The 19,428-nt window shown below is 43.7% G+C and overlaps 1 protein-coding gene across 2 annotated transcripts in view; it reads left to right on the forward strand.

Annotated features, from left to right (window-relative positions):
- Positions 1-19,428, forward strand: part of L3MBTL4 (L3MBTL histone methyl-lysine binding protein 4) — a 300,018-nt gene that overhangs the window by 125,791 nt on the left and 154,799 nt on the right. For both annotated transcript variants that reach the window (XM_027088566.1, XM_027088565.1), the window contains exon 11: positions 11,228-11,342. In XM_027088566.1, coding sequence (XP_026944367.1) covers positions 11,228-11,342 — 115 coding nt within the window. The remainder of the gene's footprint in view (positions 1-11,227; positions 11,343-19,428) is intronic.

Below are 19,428 nucleotides of genomic sequence, written 5' to 3' on the forward strand. Positions count from 1 at the left end.
GAAAGAAAGAAAGAAAGAAAGAAAGAAAGAAAGAAAGAAAGAAAGAAAGAAAAAGAAAAGAAAGAAGATAAAGTAAAACAAAGTTTTTAAAGTAAAATCTAATTATTAAGAAAAAAATTTTAAAAAAAATGGACGGATAGAACCGTAGGACAAATGGTGGAAGCAAAGCTATACAGACAAAATGTCACACAGAGGCATACACACACACACTCACAAAAAGGAAAAGGGGAAAAAATCATAAATCTTGCTCTCAAAGTCCACCTCCTTAATTTGGGATGATGCGTTGTCTATTCAGGTATTCCACAGATGCAGGTCCATCAAGTTGATTGTGGAGCTTTAATCCGCTGCACCTGAAGCTGCTGGGAGAGATTTCCCTTTCTCTTCTTTGTTCTCACAGCTCCCAGGTGTTCAGCTTTGGATTTGGCCCCGCCTCTGCGTGTAGGTCGCCAGAGGGCGTCCGTTCTTCGCTCAGACAGGACGGGGTTAAAGGAGCCGCTGATTCGGGGGCTCTGGTTTACTCAGCCCAGGGGGAGGGAGGGGCACGGCATGCGGGGCGGGCCTGCGGCGGCAGAGGGCAGCGTGACGTTGCAGCAGCCTGAGGCGCGCCGTGCGGTCTCCCGGAGGAGTTGACCCTGGATCCCGGGACCCTGGCAGTGGCGGGCTGCACAGGCTCCCCGGAAGGGGGGTGTGGATAGTGGCCTGTGCTCGCACACAGGCTTCTTGGTGGCGGCAGCAACAGCCTTAGCGTCTCATGCCCGTCTCTGGGGTCCGCGCTTTTAGCCGCGGCTCGCGCCCGTCTCTGGAGCTCCTTTAAGCAGCGCTCTTAATCCCCTCTCCAAGCGCACCAGGAAACAAAGAGGGAAGAAGTAGTCTCTTGCCTCTTCGGCAGCTCCAGACTTTTCCCCGGACTCCCTCCCGGCTAGCCGTGGCGCACTAACGTCCTGCAGGCTGTGTTCACGCCGCCAACCCCAGCCCTCTCCCGGTGCTCCGACCGAAGCCCGAGCCTCAACTCCCAGCCCCGCCCGCCCCGGCGGGTGAGCAGACAAGCCTCTCGAGCCGGTGAGTGTCGGTCGGCCCTGATCCTCTGTGCGGGAATCTCTCCGCTTTGCTCTCCGCACCCCTGTTGCTGCGCTGTCCTCTGCAGCCCCGAAGCTTTTACCCTCTGCCACCCGCAGTCTCCGCCCGCGAAGGGGCTTCCTAGTGTGTGGAAAGTTTTCCTGCTTCACAGCTCCCTCCCACTGGTGCAGGTCCCGTCCCTATCCTTTTGTCTCTGTTTATTCTTTTTTCTTTTGCCCTACCCAGGTACGTGGGGGGGGGTTTCTTGCCTTTTGGGATGTCTGAGGTCTTCTGCCAGCGTTCAGTAGTTGTTCTGTAGGAGTTGTTTCACGTGTAGATGTATTTCTGGTGTATCTGTGGGGAGGAAGGTGATCTCCGCGTCTTACTCTTCCGCCATCTTCCCGGAAGCCTCAAAACATGTTTTATATGCACTGGGAAACCAAAATATTGGTGTGACTTTTTTTTGCAGTATTCGCTTTATTGCTGTGGTCTGGAACTGGACCCAAAATATCTAGTAGATAGCCTGTAGTGTGTGATTGAATAGAAAATCCTTGATAATTTGATACAAGATCCAAAGTGGAAATCCATCACATGAGGACGGCTAAAGGGCACGTGCTGAAACAGTGTCCACTGTGAAGGCCGGTGCCCCAAGTCGGGGGAACGGTGGCAGCCTGGGGAGGGAGCACGGGGAACGGCCTTTACATTAACAGGGAACCTGCAGCCAGCACCGCCTTGGTGCTACAGATCTTACAGCAGAGCTTTTGAAAAGATTTATGTTAGTTATAACCATAAACTGATTTTGAGATAGTTTGTCCTCACACAGCTTATGAAGGAGGTTTTTCTTCCTGAGACATTACCCACAGATCTGTGGCCATGGAGCCCCGAATGTGGCTGTTTTATGCACAACTCTGATGAAATATTTAAAGATCTGTTAACAAGGATTAAAGCCCTGGGGGTGCTGTTGGAAATTTGGCATTTTTATTTCTTGCAAGAATCCTGTGGGAAAAACATATCTTATGGGAAAAACTAATTGTATTTGTTAAAACAGTAACCATAGAAATAGAGAAGTGGAAACTTAAATAGACGTATTTATCACAAATGGAAACATTTGGCGTTGAATGTCCTCTGCATTATGCCCTCAACCACGTTTCTCTTGGACTCATTGTCTTACAAAATTTTCTTTAAAAGTCTATCACTTAAAAAAAATTAAGTTATTATGATTGCTTTGGCTATAATTGTGAGTTTGATGGCAACTTCAGTTGATTAACAACATGTTGCCATGGCGACGCACTAACGAGGCATTTCAAAAATTTTTATCCAAAAACCATCTTCAGCAGAATAATCTAGGATGTGTAGTTAAAAAAAAGTGATTTCCAGGCATTATTCCTGACATCCACTCCCCCAGCCCCAAATTCAGGTCCTGGCAGGGGCAGGGAAAAGTTGGTATTTTGCTCATTTCTAAATTTTGAAAACCACTGCCCAAGAAATATGATGAATTGGGCAGTGGCCTTGAAAAGAAAGAATTTTAGAATAGCTATAGTGAAACTCTTGATTTTCCAGTTTAACGATTAAAAGTCTTTTTCGATAATACTTATTATAGGAATGGACTAGATGAAAGATGAAGCAGTTGTATTTGTGAAAAAGCAGATGAGCTTTGAGGGCAGTTAGCAGGGAAGGGAACGGAGCTAATTTTCCAAGAGTGGGAAGGAATGTAGGGACAGCAGTTCCAACTACGGAGCAGTAGCTCAGGGGAGTCAGGGTTTTCAAATCACGATCAGTGACTTGGAAATGCCGGGCACATTTCTTAACCCCTGTGTATCTATGTCAAACAGAGCTAATATGAAGCGAGGTTAGTTTTTTAAAGTATAATTACTCAACCATAAAAAGGAACGAAATTGGGTCATTTGTAGAGATGTGGATGGACCTAGAGTCTGTCATACAGAGTGCAGTAAGTCAGAAAGAGAAAGACAAATATCATATATTAACACATATATGTGGAACCTAGAGAAGTGGTACAGATGAACCTATTTCCCGGGCAGGAATAGAGGCGCAGACATAGAGAACGGACATGTGGACACAGGGAGGGAAGGGGACAGTGGGACGAATTGAGAGAGTAAGATTGACATATATACACTACCATGCGTAAAACAGATAACTAAGTGGGAACCTGCTGTAAAACACAGGGAGCTCAGCTCTGTGCTCTGTGAAGACCTAGATGGGTGGGATGGCGGGGGGAGGTCCAAGAGGGAGGGGATGTGTGTGTGCATATGGCTGATTCACTTCACTGTGCGGCAGAAACTAACACAGCACTGTAAGGCAATTATATTCCAAAAAAAAAAAAAAAAGTATATTCACTTTTTTATTGCAATTCTTTTCCTTCATGGTCCCTCCATGTCAGTTCTTGTCTGGATAGACACATAAGCGGATTGGCTCAACATGGAATTAATGTTTAATGTGTGAAAGTATAGGTGGTTCTGGACGGCAGTCCCGTGTTATTCCATGTTGCTTTGTTTCGTTATGAAAATGCCTTTTTATACTTTTAAATTAACTTTTATTGGAGTATAGTTGCCTTACAATGTTGTGTTAGTTTCTGCCCTACAGCAAAGTGAATCAGTTATACGTATACATATATCCACTCTTTTTTAGATTTCCGTCCCATTTAGGTCACAACAGAGCATTTGAGTAGAGTTCCCTGTGCTATACAGAAGGTTCTCATTAGTTATCTGTTTTATACATAGTAGTGTGTATATGTCAATCCCAATCTCCCAATTCATCCCACCCCCTTTTCCCCCCTTGTTAACCATAAGTTTGCTTTCTACATCTGTGACTCTGTTTCTGCTTTGCAGATAAGTTCATCTGTACCACTTTTCTAGATTCCACATATAAGCAGTATTATACGATATTTGCCTTTCTCTTTCTGACTTAACTTCACTCTTGTATAACAAGCTCTACGTCTATCCGTGTCACTGCAAATGGCAGAAAATGCCTTTTTATATTTTAAAAATGTAATTTACCTCTGCTACAATAGACTCTTAGATAGACTGTTCCCAAATAGCCTCACAATTTTTATTCTTGGATGGTTGTCTCAGTAAACTGTTCTCAGCTTAAATCTGGCTTTGCCGTTTACTGGCTGTCTGATCTCTGCAAACCTCCTAAAAGGTTCCTTTTCATCATCTATGAAAACAACGTATGGTCATTAAATGAGAATATATATATATTTTACAACTATGCCTGGAATATGTAGGCACACAACAAAAGTGAATCCCTTTGCCTTACCAGACATGCCTGCTCTTAGACCGTGGAGTGTTTTGAAGGCGCGATACGAGCATTCTTGTCCTTCGCCGAACAGATGTCTGTCCTCAGTGCTATTCCTGTGTCCCCCACCCGATCCACAGCAGAGCTCTGCACCATTGGTAGCAAGATTTACTGTGGTCTTATTAGCACCACTAGTTATGAGTAATGGGTATTGGAATAATATATGAAAACCCAGTTCTTCTTTCTAGAATGAAATTTAAGTCTAAGTCTAGTTAACTGAAAATGTATTCATTTAAAGGTAGACAGGTTCAGGTGCAGTAGAGCCTCTTTCTAAATAAGTTCACATCATACCTATAAGTACTTATAATTCATTCACCATAAGCCTTTAAAAAGAGATTTGAGGCCTCTGACAATAAAATACACATATCCGGTAAGGCTGTTAAAGTGGAAATTAAAAATTTTAAAACCATATAGCAGGAGCAAACAAGTATAATAATCACTTAGGCTAATAAAATTGTTGTGATTGAGCATTAAATGTAGCTCCCCTGTTCCTCGATAGATAAATAACTGCTTATTTTCCAGCTGCCCAAAGGGGCAGCAAGGAGTGATAATTACCGTCGTGCATCTTACTCAGCTGATGGTTTTCGAGGTGTGACAGTGTGTGAGCCAAGGTGCCAGGAGTCTTGAGGGCGGCAGGGTGACGGAGACAGAGTGGCCAAGCTCCGGGGTCTGGGGAAAGTCCCTGGTGTGGGTTCTGGATGGTAAATGATGAGGCAAAGCCAGAAGGGCAGTGCCAGTCCAGAAGATGGCCAGCTCTGGGTTTACACGAAGGATTCGCCCTTGGTTTTTTATATGCCGATCTAGTGCTTAAGTGTCCAAGTTATTTTACCAACCTTTTGATAACTAATGCATATAGTGGTAATACCATCAGGAAGCATCACTGTCTGTTTAGGGATAAGAACTTGAGACAGTGGCCAATTTGATTTTCTGACCTTTGTTTTCCAGTTTATCAAAATCTGAGCAAGAAGGCTCTGTATATTTACTTAGCTTTATGCAAACCCAAATATGTGAAAAATCATAAATGTATGAAATACAGTGCTGGAGATGATTTGGTTTTCAAAATTGTTCTTTGCTTTACAAAAGGACTCTTTGTAAATATCCTTAAAGTGCCACTCTCCTTTAGTAACATGACCATCTGGTTAGAATTCTTAAAATTCGATTTTCCTCCAAAGTTATGAAGGTCCAAAGATATGAAAATATCTTTCATAAAGACACATATGAATACAGAATTTGGTTATATATTCGAAGTTTAGATGGCCCTTGTAGGGGAGAGTGCCTCATATCATTGGATTAGGAAGGGGTATTTCAAATTTCTACTGTTTTCATTGTAAGTAATTACATACAGCCGTGGAAAGAATAATTTAATATTTCTTAATGAACATAAGGGGAAAATGTTGACTAGAGTACATAAAAAAGTCATGTCTGTCTGCTTTCGAAACACTTTTTTAAGATATTATCTTTTTACTGTTTCAGTTTTAGATCTAAAGTCCACAGTAGGATTCCCAGGTTCGGGTCCAGTAGCTGAAATAGAAAGGCCTTGCTCTCCTGTACGCAGGATCTGGCTGGAGCGCTTGACCTGCCTTGTTTGTGTTTAGAGGTGGTTTCCTTGCTTTTGAAACATAAACAGTTGCATTGCAAAATTAAAAGAGAAGGACATTGAAAGAGTGGAAATATTAAAGCTTGAGAAAATTCTCTCTTTCTCCTTCACTACATTATGCACACTTAACATAAACTTCTGTCTACTGGTAGATCCAGAGCAGCAGGTGTCATTCTGGAAAGGATGCCAGTTTTGCCCTTTCACAGCTGGGCTGCTTAGTTGCCTGGTACTGGCAGTCACATGCAGTTTGGCTGTGTCCAGAGTGCTGAAATATCACCATAAATAAATATAGTACCAGATCAGAACAGCCAGCCCTGTATGACAGCAGCTGAGTGTAGAAATATTTTAAATGTTAATAGGTCTATTGAGATAGAATTTACAAACAGTAAAATGTAGAGATTTCAGGTGTGGATTTTGATGAGTTTGAGAAATGTATATCCTATATAACGACCACCCCAATCAAGATTGGGAACATTTCCAGTGCCACAGAAGGTTCCTTTGTGCTCCTTTGTGGTCAGAGCTGCTCCCCGCCCCCTCCGAGACAGCCAGGCCTTTCTGTGACTGTTGTCAAGCTTCGCATCAACAGAAACGCACAGTGTGCGCTCTCCCGAGTCTGTCCTCTGTGCCCAGCATGGTGTCTGTTTGACTGATGCATGTTCATGTGTGAATCAACAGTTTATCCTTTTTTGTTGGTGACAGTGGTCATTGTATGCATACACCACACTTGTTTGTGAATGGATACTCACCTGGGGTTGGGCATTTAGGTTGTTGCCAGCTGTTGGCTGTTCTGAATGAAACCTCAAGGAATACTTGTTCACACGGCTTTGTATTTTCATCTGTTTTGGTTGGAATCTCCAGGCATCGCAGAGTAGGCACATATTTAGATTTACAATTTAACGTTAGTAAACCATTTCCTAAAGTGATTGTACAACTTTACCGCCCCACTGACATTGTATGAATGTTCTGCGAGCTCCACAGCCTTGCCGGTAATTGGCGTCGTCAGTCATTTAATTTATGGTGTGTAATAGCTGGTCATTTTGGTTTCTCTTACGAGTAAGGATGTTGAGGATTTTTTAATCTGCTTGTTGACCATTCATGAACCTTCTTTTTTCCAAGAAGCTTCAAGTCTTTTACCCATTATTTATTGGGTTGTTAAGTCTTTTCTAAGGTAAATGTATTACAAATGCCTATGGCTTAGTTTTCCTTTTTATTAATGATGATTTTGAAGAACTTAAGTTTTTTATTATGATGACAGTTGAATTTATCAGTTTATTCATTTATGGGTAGTGCTGTTTTTATGTTAAGAAATTCTTGACTATCTTACTATTATAAAGATTTTATCTTAAGTTTCTTCCTGAGTTTGATAGTTTTAGCTTTTATGTTTAGGTCTATAATCCATTTCAGACTAATTTGTACGTGGGACGTGAGGTAGCTGTCAGCGGGTTCATTTTGTTTTCACAAGTGGATATCCAGTGGGTCTAGTACCATTTGTTGAAAAGACTGGCCTTATTGAATGCCCTTGTGCTTGTTGAAGAACAATTGACTGTATATATATGTCAATATATGTACACTATTCTGTTCCAAAAATATATTTGTCTATCCTTATGCCAGAACAACACTGTCTTAAGACTGTGGCGTTACGGTAAGTGTAGAGCTCAGATAGAATGCGTTTTCCTACTTTGTTCATTTTTTTCCCAAAATTGTTGTTCCACCTGGTAATATTTACTTTCAGGCTGCAATACTTCCTGCAGTATTTCTTGTAATGCAAATCCGTAGGTGATTACTTTTTCAGTTCTTTCAGTAAAATAAAATTCCTTTATTTTACTCCTTTTTGAAGGATATTTTTATAAAATTTAAAATCTTAGGTTGACAGTGTTTTTCCTCTCAGTGCTTTGACGGTGTCATTTCATTGTCTCCATGCCTCTGCTGTCTCTGATGAGAGGTTGGCTGACACTCCTGTCATGGTTCTTCTGTATGTAATTTGTTGTGCTTCTCTGACTGCTTTCAAGATGTTTTCCTTTGTCTTTCATTTTCAGTAGTTTGACTATGATTTGCCTAGTTTTTTTTTTTCCTTTCTATTTATTTTGCTTGGGTTTTGCTGTTCTTCTTAAGCTTATAAATTGGCATTTGGGGCCAAAATAGGGAGATTTTTTGACATTATTCTTTCAACTTTTGTCTTGTTTGGCCATTATTTATGCTCCATGTTCACCTCTCCTTCTGGACCCCAAATACTGATACATGTCTGTTAGACCAGTTGATATTATCTCATAAGTACTTGGGCTCTTTTCATTTTTTATAATCTTTTTTTTTTTTTTTTTTTTGCGGTACGCGGGCCTCTCACTGTTGTGGCCTCTCCCGTTGCGGAGCGCAGGCTCCGGACGCGCAGGCTCAGTGGCTATGGCTCACGGGCCCAGCCGCTCCGCGGCATGTGGGATCCTCCCACACCGGGGCACGAACCTGTGTCCCCTGCATCGGCAGGCGGACTCTCAACCACTGCGCCACCAGGAAAGCCCCCATTTTTTAAAAAAAATTTTTTATTGTGTATACTTGAGATTAATAATTTCTATGAATCTGTTTTCATGTTCACTCACCTTTTTATCATGCCAGCTACAGTCTGTTAAGCCCATCCAGAAACTTTTAAATTTTGCTTTTCAGTTGTAGAATTTCCATTTGTTTCTCTTTTATAGTTTCCATTTCACTGTCCAGATTCCCTGTCTGTTCCCTCATCAAGACCATTTTTCCTTTAAACCCTTGAACCTATTTTGATAGCTAAAGTCCCAACAACAAATAGATGTTGTCTGCTAGCTACAACATCTGGGTCAACTCAGGGTCTCTTTCTATTGACTACTTTTAAAAAAAAAAAAAATGAGTATGGCTCACATTCACATGGTTATTTGCATGTCTAATAAATTTTTATTCTATGTTGGACATTATGAATGATACAATGTACAGAGTTGGGAGTATTTGTCTTCCTTTAAAAAGGGTAGTTTGTTTTATCAGACAGTTAATTACTGGCAGTTTCTTAATCTTGTTGAGGCTTAATTTTAACCTTTTTTAGGGCTGGTCTAGAGTAGCCCTTATGTAGGACATGGTTTTGACTCCGACACTATGGACCTTTTGGTGTCTCGGTCAAATTCTCATGGTATTATTGAGCTCTCTCCACTCTGGTCTCTCTACTCTCCCAGTGACGTGTGTCCTCTAGTGTCTTTGTCTCACTCTCAGCTCTGTATCAGCTGCTCTCTGCTTGGCTTGACCAAGTCTCACCTTGCACATGTGCAGTCCAGCCCTTGGCCAAGGTCCCGTGAGTAGCCCACCTAGACTTCTGGGGTCCCCTTCTTGGAGCTCTGTCTTCTCCAGTCTTTGTCCTCCAATTTCCAGCTGCTTCCTCAGCTCTGAACTATAATCTTTGTCTCCTCAGCACAGCCCAACTCCTTTTTTATGTTTCTCCTCCCTGTGCTGCTGGGAGGAAATGGTCTCCAGGCTGACATTCAGGGCTCATCCTGGTGCACTTAGGGATCACATTTCTGTGCTGCCTGTTGTCCAGTGTCTGAAATCACCACTTCATATATTTTGTCCAGTTTTATAGTTGTTACTCTGTCATGTGCAGAAGCCTCAGTGTGGTAGAAGTATTGTTTTGAACGTTGTTCCTGAGATTACTGGTTCTCAAACTTAAGCTTGCATCAGATGCATCTGGAGGACTCGTTTACACAGAGACCCTCAGGCCCCATCCTTTAGTGTTTCTGATTCAGTAGGATTGGATTGGGGCCTGACAATTTGCATTGTCCAGGTGATAACTGATGCTGCCGGTCTGGAAACCACACTTTGAGAACCACTTACTTGGAAAGATGGATCTTGAGAAAAAAATGTTGGGATTTTATTTGGCACTTACTCCATACAATTTTTACCTTTCTTTTTTTTGGGGGGGGGTAATAATACTTACATCTCAGTTTATTATAACATTATACATCTTGCTCTTTTCATTCAAAGTATGAATTAATGAGGAATTTTTTTTTGCACTGAGAAGGACAGATTCTCCGTTTAATTGATAGAAACAGAAAATACATGAGAGAATAAGTAAAGTTATTTAACAATGAAATACTACCATTCTTTTTTTTTTTTGCCTTCACAAATAAATTTGATTCTTTCAAGTTATGAAACTTGTAGAACATGGAGTGTGATAAGTTTCAGAAGTAATTGCTTTTTGTTTCAGAAATAGGGTTTTATTTTAATTATTCTCAGACTTATTTGTATATATGTGAAGTGTGTGTGTGTGTGTGTGTGTGTGTGTGTGTGTGCTTTGTAGGTGAGATGTGAAACAGTGATAACCAGTAGGCTTGCTGGACCGGGCTCTACCTTGTCGTGTCCTCAGGTTTCCTGACAACTTACGCTTCATCCCTGAATAGCTCTTAATCCTTCTACCTTAGCATCACATATTATCTGCTTTCTTTGCCTCTTTTGGTTCAATGGCCCTATCTCTCATTTGTCAGGATTTTGACATTTATTGCTTCCTTTTACTCTAGTCCATATATTTCTCGTCAGCGTAAGGTTTATACTGGTGTCAGATGGTGACTCTCATTGTTGAGGATGCTGACATCGTTCTTGCAGTGGCTGCAGCACAGGAAGTGTTCTCTCAACAACATCATAGAATATCTTAGATGGGAAAACGGATTCGTCCTATCCTTTCAAATTCTAATCAGTCCTTGACAGATTTTATTTTCATTTATTTATTTTTATAAATTTATTTATTTATTTTTGGCTGTTGGGTCCTCATTGCTGCACGCGGGCTTCCTCTAGTTGCAGCAAGTGGGGGCTACTCTTCATTGCAGTGTGCGGGCCTCTCATTGCAGTGGCTTCTCTTGTTGTGGAGTACAGGCTCTAGGCACGTGGGCTTCAGTAGTTGTGGCCCGTGGGCTCAGTAGTTGTGGTGCACGGGCTTAGTTGCTCCGCGGCATGTGGGATCTTTCTGGACCAGGGATCGAACCCGTGTCCCCTGCATTGGCAGGTGGATTCTTAACCACTGTGCCACCAGGGAAGTCCCGACAGATTTTTTAATGTAACAACTTTTTAAATTTTCTGGAAAAATTGGTACAACACCCTTCGGTGGTTAGATTAGAAAGCTGTTTCATAGCACAGTTTCAATATTGTTTCAGCTGTAATGTGAGATTACAGCAATTTTAACCTCAATTTCAGAGATATGTTCTCTAATATTTTGACACAGGCATAGTGATATACTGATTACTAAATTCTCATTTCCAACAGGTCCATTTTGATGGCTGGGACCACAAATATGACTACTGGATGGATACAGACAGCCCTGACATTCACCCAGTCGGATGGTGTGACGTCACAGGTCATCCCCTGGAAGTGCCGCATTGTGAGTATCTTGCTCTTTGTGTTGTTGCTTTTTAAATACGTAACCTGGAGCCTATCTTAATGCTGTTTATTTCATGTCATTATAAGTATTTTAAAGCTCAGTATCACATAGGTGAATTGATTAATCAGCACTATAGCTACACTGAAAGCCAGTTATTCACAATTAAGCCTCAAAAGACGTGCTCTATATAAATGAAGAGTTATCAACATTAAGGAATTATTTTGATAATGTTGTCTGGCAGAATCTTTGTTTTCCACGTTTTAGTTTGGAAAACTGAGCCAGGTCTAAATCCATCTAATTTGGGCCTTCACTTTTAGCTGAAGTACTTTTTGTTTTCTTAAACATCTTATCTTAATTGATTTTGTTTTATAGAGTAGGTTTCAAAAAGTTTTAGAAGAACAGAAGTATTTTAAACTTCAGCAATTAAAAAACTTTTAGTTGTAAAAATTGGAAAAAAAACAACCTTCTGTTATGTCGGTATCTTCATTATTTCTGTCTTTCTGGGTACTTAAAGTTAAGGAGGTAATTAACCATTCTAAATTCTAATAAACCTCGAACCAAAATATTTCATTCTTTCATCTGCAGGATTCCTCTGATCAGATTAGGCTGACATGACTAATAACTAGTTTCAGACATTTTGCGAGCACTCTCCATCCTTATGTTTGCTTTGTTCCCTCACTGCTTCTGTTGTCCTCCCTTTGGTTTCTTGGGGTGAAGGTAACCTTCTATCCTGTTAATGAGGATGAACCAGCCCAAAGATGCTTGAACCTTAGATCTAAAAGGATTAACTGCGTCTTTGAAAGAGATCCTTAACTTCCTTTAGAAATAATGAGAATTACTGACTTAATAACTTGACAAACATTTTGACATTGCGCTAGATTCTTCAAAAGCTACACACGGATGAGGTGCAGGTCCTCATGTAACTTACAGTGCATTAGCAAGTGCAGGCTCTGCATACAGAGAATGTAAGACAGGGAGAGCAAGGTCGGTTCCATGGGAGGGGGAAGGGTTAGCATACTCGCTTTGTGCTTTTCGCTGTTCCCGCTTTCTGTTCTCCCTGATCTTGCATCCCATCTTGCCAGGGAGGTGTCTCTTGGTTGATGTTAACCACCCAGCACGCACGTTCTGTCCCTCGTCCCAGTAAGCTTCTCAAGTAGGGATTTCAAGGGAGATGGGCCCGGATCAGCGTTTCAGGTACAGAGACAGCTGTCTTCATTCTGCCTCACCCATTACCTGTTCCTCGGTCAGGCTGCCTACCTGGCTTCTCGACCCAAATGTCTCAGAAGCTTCGCAAAGTCTATGGATCGAACCTCAGCTCCATCCCAAGCCAAAAGCTTGTCTTTCTACCGTAGTTGCTACTTGATTCCAAAGTTGCTGCTTCCCATGCAGTCATAGACTCTGCTCCCTCCCTCCCCCTCCCTCACCCCACACATACAGCCAGTCATCAAGTCTTGATGGTTGTCTTTCTGGATTTCTCAGAATCCATCTCTGACCCCTTCTTCCCCTTCCCAGGACCATTGCATTTGAGTTCTCATCATAGGCACAAATGGTTTGCAGAATATGGTCTGCAAGTTGCTGGTTAGTGAGTCACACTGATCCTCTCAATCTAAAAATTCAGGCTCTAGAGGCAGGATTGCCTAGTGGTTGAGCGTGTGAAATCTGGAGTCAGAATGCTGACATGTGAATCTCAGTATCACTGCTTTGCTTAGCTCTGTGATCTGTGCCTGTTTCCTCATCTAGAAAATGGAGGTGATATTAGTGTGTCAGTCTCATAATCTGTAATGATGAAATGAGATAAATTCGTGCATAACACCTCAAAAACTGCCTGGCCCACAGGATGTACTCAATTAGTGTTAGCTGCTCTCAGAAAATGATGTAACATTCTACAGATTTTCATTTTTACCTAAAACTATGTGAATTATTAAGGATTACAAAATTTGAAATTATGCTAAAAGGAATAGGTGACTAGAGTTTTCCAAACATTTAAATTTAGTTTTTTCTTAAGTCAGGCTTTCATGTATTCCTGGCACTATTATAAGACTCCTGTTTTGAGTATGTGCACTTAAGTAATTGGAATCCCTGTTATTTGGGGGAATTAGATGTCTTCAGTTGGTCATGATATTGTATCACTGCTGTGCTTGCTTTTTGGTTATAAACGTGTTTGTTTGGATTAATTATTATCAATACAGTTTATTATAGGTTACTTGTTTAACCCTATTTTTTGTAATTATTCATATCTGCATCATTAGTCTTATTAATTTTTAAATACCTAGACTTTAAGACATGTTCATAGTGTGGTTCAATATATATCATCCGTGGCCCCATCGTTAAAGCAAAAATACACACACACACGCGCACACACACACACACACACACACACACACACACACACAATCCTACTCCAGTATTTATTTGCCTACTTATTTATCACAGAATCTTTTTCCGCTGGAAAGTAAAGACAAATGGTTTGTCTAGGTCCTCCAGCAAAACAAAATTTGACGGTCTAGCATTGATGTCGCAACAGCTTCCTAACTATCTTGTCTCGTTTCTTTGCTGTAACAGTCTGTGTAAAACCTAAATCTAACCTCTTAGCAGTATCTTTAGACTTGAGACTCCTTCACATGTACCAGGCCTGTCGCAGTCTGTCTTCTGCTCACCTCATGCCTTACCCTTCCACCGTTTTCCACCAAGAACAGAATTACTTCATTTATACTAAACAGAATGACTCATGGTGCCATGAACATTGGCCTCATAAGATTCTGAAGACAATACGTCAGCTACACTCTGCTCTCTGAACTTCGTTTACAGAAAGTCACACCCTGCAGTCGGTGTCAGGTGCCTGTGTGGTGGGGAGCTGGCAGGGGCACTTGCTCCGCAGTATGGACCACATGTAGCCTCTTCATTCCTGTCCCGTCTCTTGTGGGTGTATTTGTACAAACAGCCACATCAAATCATCTTTTACTGCCCATGCTATTTTAAGTCAAAGCGTTGATCTTATTTACTCATACAATTCAAACCAAATGTGTATGTCCAATATCTTTGATAATCAGATCAAAGTAATTATTGGGTTGGCCAAAAAGTTCGTTCGGGGTTTCCGTACCATCTTACTAAAAATCTGAACCAACTTTTCGGCCAACCCAATACATTTTGTAAGTAGATCTATAAAACCACACGGAACATTTTATCACATATGAGCAGATAAAGTCATCTTACCCACATTAATTTTCAGATATTTTAAGGTATTTTCAGATATTTTAACTTTCAGACATTGTTTGTACTCTGTTGTTTTACTTTTGTGATATTTATGTGATGCAACAATTGCCTTGAGTGCTTTATTACATATAATATGATAGCTTTATTGATCAAACATTGCAAAGACTACTAAACGTTTAGGGCTTGGAAAAAGGCTTAATTTTTATTTTAACTTATTTAATTTTGGCTGCATTGGGTCGTCGCTGCTGCGTGCCATCTCCCTCCAGTTGCTCACTCCCTGCCACGGTGCGCATGCCTCTCACCGCGGCAGCCTCACCCGTTGGCGGAGCATAGGCTTCAGGTACACAGGCTTCAGTAGTTGTGGCATGCAGGCTCAGTAGTTGTGGTTCACAGGCTCAGTAGTTGTGGCTCATGGGCTCTAGAGCGCAGTCTCCATAGTTGTGGCGCACAGGCTTAGTCACTCCGCGGCATGTGGGATCTTCCCGGACCGGGGCATGAACCCGCATCCCCTGCATCGGCAGGCAGACTCTCAACCACTGCGCCACCAGGGAAGCCCTCTCGTGCACATTTTATTAGACTTAATTAAAATTTTGTTTTTCTGAATGAGTTTGTATCTATTTCTAATGTCACTCAATCAACATATTTATACTCACTGCAGAAACAGAGCCAAGATGTAGTACATGCTGTATAGCCCCACACTTCTGTAGAAATGTTTGTGCAGTGTATTTTGGCCAAGACCATGATATTTAATAATTCATAATCTTCAATCACAAAGGACAAATGTAAGTTCTTGAAAAGGTAACTGTGAAAAGCCTCTTGAGAGTGAAACTTGAATGTCCCCATTCAGCTGGGAAGAGTGCCAGCTTGTAGGATCAGGTGACGATGACTTCCTCTCAGCCTCTGTTACCAGCCAGGTGCGCACAGGCAGTTCACCTTGTGTCCACTGCCGGATTGAGGTCTCCTTGTCTTAGGCCATGCGGGCACAATTTTCCTGTTTTATCTGACATATAATCCTGCATGGTGGACTTTTTCTACAAGTAGAATCAAAATTAAATACTTAAGATTTAGCTCTAAGGTGTCAGGATCTTTCTGTTGTGCTTTGCATTCCCTGAATGTCCTTGAAAAGATATAAAAATATCAGAACCAAAAGCCCATGCCAACTTCAGGCAGCTACAGCATTGCCTTTTGGCAGTCTTTTTAGTCATAGCGCTTGAAAACTGTAATCCCAGTCACATTCAATGCTAAATTTGTTTAAATAGAGCTCATTTCTTTTATTATATTATTAATCATTTGCCCACAAATCCACCAGGCAATGGGATGCCCGATGTTCCTTGCTTTGGAAATTTACCGAGCTTGAGAAGCAAGATGATAGACCTCAGAGTTAGAAAAACTTGGGTTTAAGTTTCCATTGTGCCCTGACTGCCTGTGCCTTTGGGCGAGTTACTTCACCTCTGGGACTCGCAGGCTTGGGAGATGAAATGCCTTGACCACCGTAATGCCTGCTGCTGGTTGTCTGGGCTCAGTGACCCCACAGGAAGGAGCAGGGCCGGGTGAAGAGCACAGGCACATTTGCTTCCTAGGCCGCCATTTCTCTTCATTGATCCAGAAAATTGGGAGTTGACTTTACTTCCTAAAGCTTAAACAACAAGTATGGTTCTTTGTCATAATTGCACTGTCCGTAAAGGGGCTGCTGATCTCTGAGCGAATTTGGAATGACATGTAGGACAGTTTGAAAAATTTAGAATGACTGACTTAGACTTAAGAAAAGCAGGCCTTTGGGGCTTCCCTGGTGGCGCAGCGGTTGAGAGTCCGCCTGCCGATGCAGGGGACACGGGTTCATGCCCCGGTCCAGGAGGATCCCACATGCCGCAGAGCGGCTGGGCCCGTGAGCCATGGCCGCTGAGCCTGCGCGTCCAGAGCCTGTGCTCCGCAACGGGAGAGGCCACGGCAGTGAGAGGCCCGCGTACCGCAAAAGAAAAAAAGAAAAGCAGGCCCCATAAGCCCCATGAAACTACGAATGAAAGAACTTTGCTGTTCTTTAAAATAAAAATCTGAATATGTTTTGCACCCAGTTCCAATGTGCGTGTGGGTTTTTCATCCACACCAAGCGATTCTCCGACACCAGCCAGGTGTCCCATGGTTCAGCTTAAGTCTAACACTGTTTACTGGAGGTTAGGGCTCAGTCCTACGTGACTGCCCCCACCCATCCCCATCCCCAGTTCACACACCAGTCACAAGTCCAGGTGGTCACCTGTGCTTCCGGGGAACTAGCTGTAGCTCTGTAGGTTCCCACCACCCTCTCCTTAGGTTTGATTTGCTAGAGCGGCTCACAGAACTCAGAGAAACAGTTTACCCGCTAGGTCACTGGTTCATCATAAAAGGATCTAACTCAGGAACAGCCTGTGGAAGAGATGTGCAGGGTGAGGTCTGGGGGAGGGGTCGGAGCTCCCCTGCCCTCCCCAGGCCCCACTCTCCCCCAGTCTTCAGGGTGTCGCCAACCTGGCCATCCTTTGGGGTTTTTGTGGAGGCTTCATTACGGAGGCACGACTGATTAAATCATTGGCCATTGGTGATTGAACTTGACTTCCAGCTCCTCTCCCCTCCCTGGGGTCGGGGCTTGGGGGGTTGGACTGGAAGTCTGGGAGTTCCAAACCTCTGATGATTGGTTCTCTTGGCCACCGGCCCCCATCCTTCCATGCTTTCCAAAAGTCACCTCATTAATGTTAACAGAAGACACAGAAAATTCCAAGGATTTTAGGAGCTCTGTGCCAGGACAGGGATGAAGACTCAGTGTATACTTATTATAACTCACAATAGCAGTCGTAAATGTACACCACTAGAGACATGAAGTTATTCTCACTGTCGTTCAGTAGCTTTCTGGTTGTTTGACGAGACGCGTGTCAGCAGCTCTCCTGTGTGCCTTCCCCGGTCGGTGGGCACAGCTTGTAGCTCCTTCGCCCCCAGTGTGGGCCGTGGCCCTGTCCTCTGTCCTCCGGTCTGCTCCTGCCTCTCTCCTTAGTCTACAGGGGTGGCTCCTTGGCCTCTGGGTGGGCTCTGCGTTCCTTGTGCCCAGTGTTTATGCCACAGCATTTGGGCAGAAGGTGAAGTTCTTTGCAGTCAGGGGTCAACTCCTCTCCAAAGCTTTGTCTGATGTCCTCAGGGAGATGAATTGTCTCTTCATCCTCGTCGTCCTGCAGGATTTTGTCCTCTGTTCTGTTGCGTTAGAGTGACCTTTTTCTTGCCGCTCTCCTGCCCTGGCGTCCGGCTCCTAGAAGCTCCCGCCAGGGTTTTTGCTCTTTTCCCTGCTTGCTCTCAACTGAAAAAATAGCGCACAGCATGAGAGTTGTGAGTTAAGTTTAATTTGGGGCAAAATGGGGGCCATAGCCCAGAAGACAGCATTTCAGATAGCTCCGAGAAACTGTTCCAAAGATGTAGGGGGAAGGTTGGTATAGATGTGGTTTTGGTGAAGGGCGAAGCGTGCAACCAAGCACGTATTTTTTGCAGAAGGTTACTGCTGGGGACAAGGAGCTGACGTCACCATGAGGGCTTTTAGTGCTTTTCTAGACACAAGGAGATACAAGAATTGGGCTCATAAAATCAGCACCTGAAAACATCTAACTGTCCGAAGACCTGTTGGGCCAGTTTTTCCCAAAGCACAGAGTTCACCCTGAACTCGTTTCAGGGGGTGTTGAAGGTCAGCAGCTGCAGCGGCTCGTGGTTTAATCCTCGTCGAGGTAGATGGCAGCTGCCAGTTTGTAGCTGGCATCGCCCGGCCCGCCGCCCTGGCCCTGGCCTTGCCCACAGCACGCCAGCTGTGTGTCTCCGCTTGAGCTGCTGCTGTCCCCTTGGCATGCTGCTGGATGCCGCCGCATGCCACCTCCTGAGGCTCGCTCAGGCGTCCCCTCCCGGACAAGCCCCCTGCACCCTTTGGCCCCGGAGCCGCCTCTGTTTCTCGGCACAGTCCCCGTGCGCCGACTGGTGGGATGTGCTTCTGTGCCTCTGTGCTCGCCATCTCGCTTTCTAGAATAGCTCTCCCCGGCAGGCAGGGGCTGCCCGCCACGAGCAGGCAGGCTCACCCCGCCGCCACGAGCAGGCAGGCTCGGGCTGCAGACACAGGCTGAGGGGGGGACGGCGGCTCCCGGAGACCACGAGGTCTGCGGGGCAGGCTCTTTGTATCACTCACCTCTGCTCCTCTGACTGTTCACAGCTCTTGCAGGTGGTGGATGCATGTCAGAAAAATGCCTGTGACGGGGCCAGAGTCAAGTGTGCTCATCAGCCACCTGGCCTGGCCCTCTGACCCTAGCTGACCTCCCCCCGCCACCCCACCCCGTGGACCAGGATGGCTCGGGCCCGTCCGCCGTGCACAGTGGGCCGCTGAACGTCTGACCTGTCTGTTTGTCGTTTTCCTGACTTCCTACGCTTCATAAAGGTCATTTGCCTATACTTATTTCACCCCCCTGCCCCTTCAGGCCTTGTTTTAAACACTCTTTTAGAAATCAGAGTTAAACAGAAGGAAATATTCGATTGCATGGAAACGTTTTGCTCATATTTTAAAGTAGTGATAGAAATAATAAAATAGAAATATGACAGGTCCCAGTGCCTCTAATGAAGTAGATAGAGCTGGAGACAAAAGAAGCATCGTTTCAATTCAATGCAGATTTGGACACGCCACGTGGTAACCAGTCGACGTTTCTCACCAGCGCAAGTATAGTGTTTTTTTCCTGAAATGACAAAGTACCAATGTGCCCTCACAGGAGCCGGTGGGGATGTGGGTGACACAGGGCCACCAGCCCTCCAGGGAGAGCATCTCCCGGCAGGCGACCCTCCCAGCAGACTGGACTGGCCTCTGTGCTGGCGCCGTGAATGCCCCGTC

Source organism: Aethalodelphis obliquidens, unplaced genomic scaffold (assembly GCF_003676395.1).
Source record: "Aethalodelphis obliquidens isolate GAN/ISIS:26980383/991018 unplaced genomic scaffold, ASM367639v1 scaffold63, whole genome shotgun sequence".
Classification (NCBI taxonomy): Eukaryota; Metazoa; Chordata; class Mammalia; order Artiodactyla; family Delphinidae; genus Aethalodelphis; species Aethalodelphis obliquidens.